Source organism: Chrysochloris asiatica, unplaced genomic scaffold (genome assembly GCF_000296735.1).
Source record: "Chrysochloris asiatica unplaced genomic scaffold, ChrAsi1.0 scaffold00062, whole genome shotgun sequence".
NCBI lineage: Eukaryota > Metazoa > Chordata > Mammalia > Afrosoricida > Chrysochloridae > Chrysochloris > Chrysochloris asiatica.
The window spans coordinates 12,819,079-12,821,610 of NW_006408580.1; the positions used below are offsets into that span (position 1 = coordinate 12,819,079).

The 2,532-nt window shown below is 40.4% G+C and overlaps 1 protein-coding gene across 4 annotated transcripts in view; it reads left to right on the forward strand.

The window, feature by feature from the left end:
- Positions 1-1,762, forward strand: part of BCOR (BCL6 corepressor) — a 126,945-nt gene extending 125,183 nt beyond the window's left edge. For all 4 annotated transcript variants that reach the window (XM_006864274.1, XM_006864275.1, XM_006864272.1 and 1 more), the window contains one exon: positions 552-1,762. In XM_006864274.1, the coding sequence (XP_006864336.1) occupies positions 552-843 (292 nt within the window). In that variant the 3' untranslated portion in view covers positions 844-1,762. The remainder of the gene's footprint in view (positions 1-551) is intronic.
- Positions 1,763-2,532: the final 770 nt, after the last annotated feature.

Genomic DNA, 2,532 nt, shown 5'->3' on the forward strand with positions numbered 1-2,532 from the left:
GAGAGAGAGAGAGAGAGAGAGAGAGAGAGAGAGAGAGAGAGAGAGAGAGAGAACCCATCAGGGTATAAATTGTTGTCATCAGGACACCACCAAGGGTTGGGAGTCCTCAGGAGCTCCCCCTCTCAGCGTGCATCCTAGGGACCTGACTGGGTACTCCAAGTAGACTGAGCTTCACTGACCAATCATTACCCGGCTGTGACAAGAGCTAGATGAGAGGACTTCCCCTGTTAGTCTCTGTCAGCCGAGGGAGGCGTGTCCTCCAGAGAGGCTTTTGCTTCCTTTGAACTTGGTGGATCCTCTCTAGATGTTATGCTAACAAAGTGCAGAGTTCCTACCACCAGCAGTGGAGACTTTCCCCTCATCCAGACATGACCCAGTCAGTCAGTCAGGGAGTAAGTTCTTTGAGAAATGGGTAGGGATGTGGGGTTAGAAGCCAAAGTGACTGGCCCTTGTCACAGCCCTGGATTTGTGAAGTCAAAGGTGGTAGGTAATGGTTGGGAGTTCTTTAAATTTTGCCAGAAGCCTAAACCACTCTCTTTTCTATTTTGCAGGCCAAGAAACTGGCTATTGCTTTCAGATGTGCTGAAGAAATTGAAAATGTCATCCCGCATATTCCGCTGCAATTTTCCAAATGTGGAAATTGTCACAATTGCCGAGGCAGAGTTTTACCGTCAGGTTTCAGCAAGTCTCTTGTTCTCTTGCTCCAAAGATCTGGAGTCCTTCAACCCAGAAAGCAAGGAGCTGTTAGACCTGGTAGAGTTCACCAATGAGCTGCAGACCCTGCTTGGCTCCTCAGTGGAGTGGCTACACCCCAATGACGTGACCTCGGATGACTACTGGTGAGCGTGCCAGGCCCGTCTTGTACAGTGTGTCATAGTGTTAATCCTTGTGCATATGTGTCATAATACGACTATTTCTGTAAAGAAAGGACACTATTACATATGAAAATATCTCTTCTTTATATAAGAGAAATGACTCCAATTGGAAGGACTTAGAAACATGGTGTTTTGTTTTGTTTCTTTTTAAACTTAAGTCAGTTTTTATGAACTTGTTATAATGTTTTACTTTTAAATACACACATATTTGGGGATATGTTGATTTTACTTGGAAAATATATATATATATATTTTTTTTTCTTTTCTTTTCTTTTCTCATCTTTTCTTTTTTTAAGGAGAAAAAAATTGAGGACAATGAACTCCATCCACACTTTGACCTTATTTCATCCAAAGCTTTGAGAATAGAAGCTGTAACTGTTTTAAGTGTGGTTACGATTGTGTGGCTGGTTTGGGGGAGCTAATTGGGTAAAGGCACTTGGTGACGTTGTAATTTTATGTTTTGTTTACAGAGTACCTGCTCAGGCCAGGTAAATGCTATTGGATGTAATCCAGTAGTGTGTAATATAAATTAAAACCATATCCACACACAACAACTAATTGTATGAAACTTTTATATCCTAATTTAAAAGCTGTGAAATTAGTTTTCACGCATCAAAACCGGATTGTTTATATGTTTAAACATTTTATGCTCTTATTTAAAGAAGACTTTGAGCTATTTTTTTCTGTACCCTGTAAAATATTGAAAACTAACAATAATATGTTGAGGTTGCTTGAAAATGTACATAAAACTAAAATTTTCTGAATTGTGTGTTTATGTTTGAAATCTGTGTTTTAACTTTGTAAGTAAATTCTCTGCCTTTGTATTTATATTTTACAAAAATTTTCTTAAAAGGCAATAAACCTGTTGAGGAAAGGAGAAAGTTGAAGTGCTTTGTGTCCTGTTGTTACTGATTTTGCTTAAAGGAATGTTGGTCAACAAGTTCCTGCTAGAGAACTTGAGAGCAATATATACAGTCTCTAGAAACCAAAAGAAACTGGAGGAATTCTACCCAGAATGCGATATGAAGTTCTATCCTCAAACCTCAAGTCATGGACATAGATTCTGATGTCTTAGATCCTCCTGCTCTCCATCTCCTTGGATACCTTTGTAGGCATATTTCATTGCCTTTGGCCTCCTCATGGCCAGCCCTTTATGTTTAGGAAGGCTTTCTCTTGAAACTGCTTCTGTTGTGTCATTCCTCATCCTCCAGATTTCAGATGCTTTTCTGGGACCTTTGGGATCAAGTCTGAACTCCTTGGCCTAATCATCAAGGCCTGTAGCTTTTTTACCTCTCAACTTCGTTGCTTGTATGTTTTCAACAGTTTCTGTGCACGATATATGGTCAGTTGTTATTTGATTTCTGTCTTGGCATGCTTTTAAGCCCGCCTTTCACTTGCTAGAGAACTGAAAACTACATATCTCAGACTCCCTTGCAGCTAGGTTTGGAAAGCAGAGTGATCTATTGTATCAAATCCATTTGTGATTAGAGCAAAAGGAGGGAAAGAGATCATGGAGGCCAGGTAGGGCCTTAAGTATTTGGAGAAATGGGCCAGCAAATACTGTGGCTTGGCAGGTGGGGAAAGTGAGGCATCCCTTGGGAATGTTGTAATCCAGGATGTTTGGATACTGGGTGTGAGCAAAAGACAGAACACCACT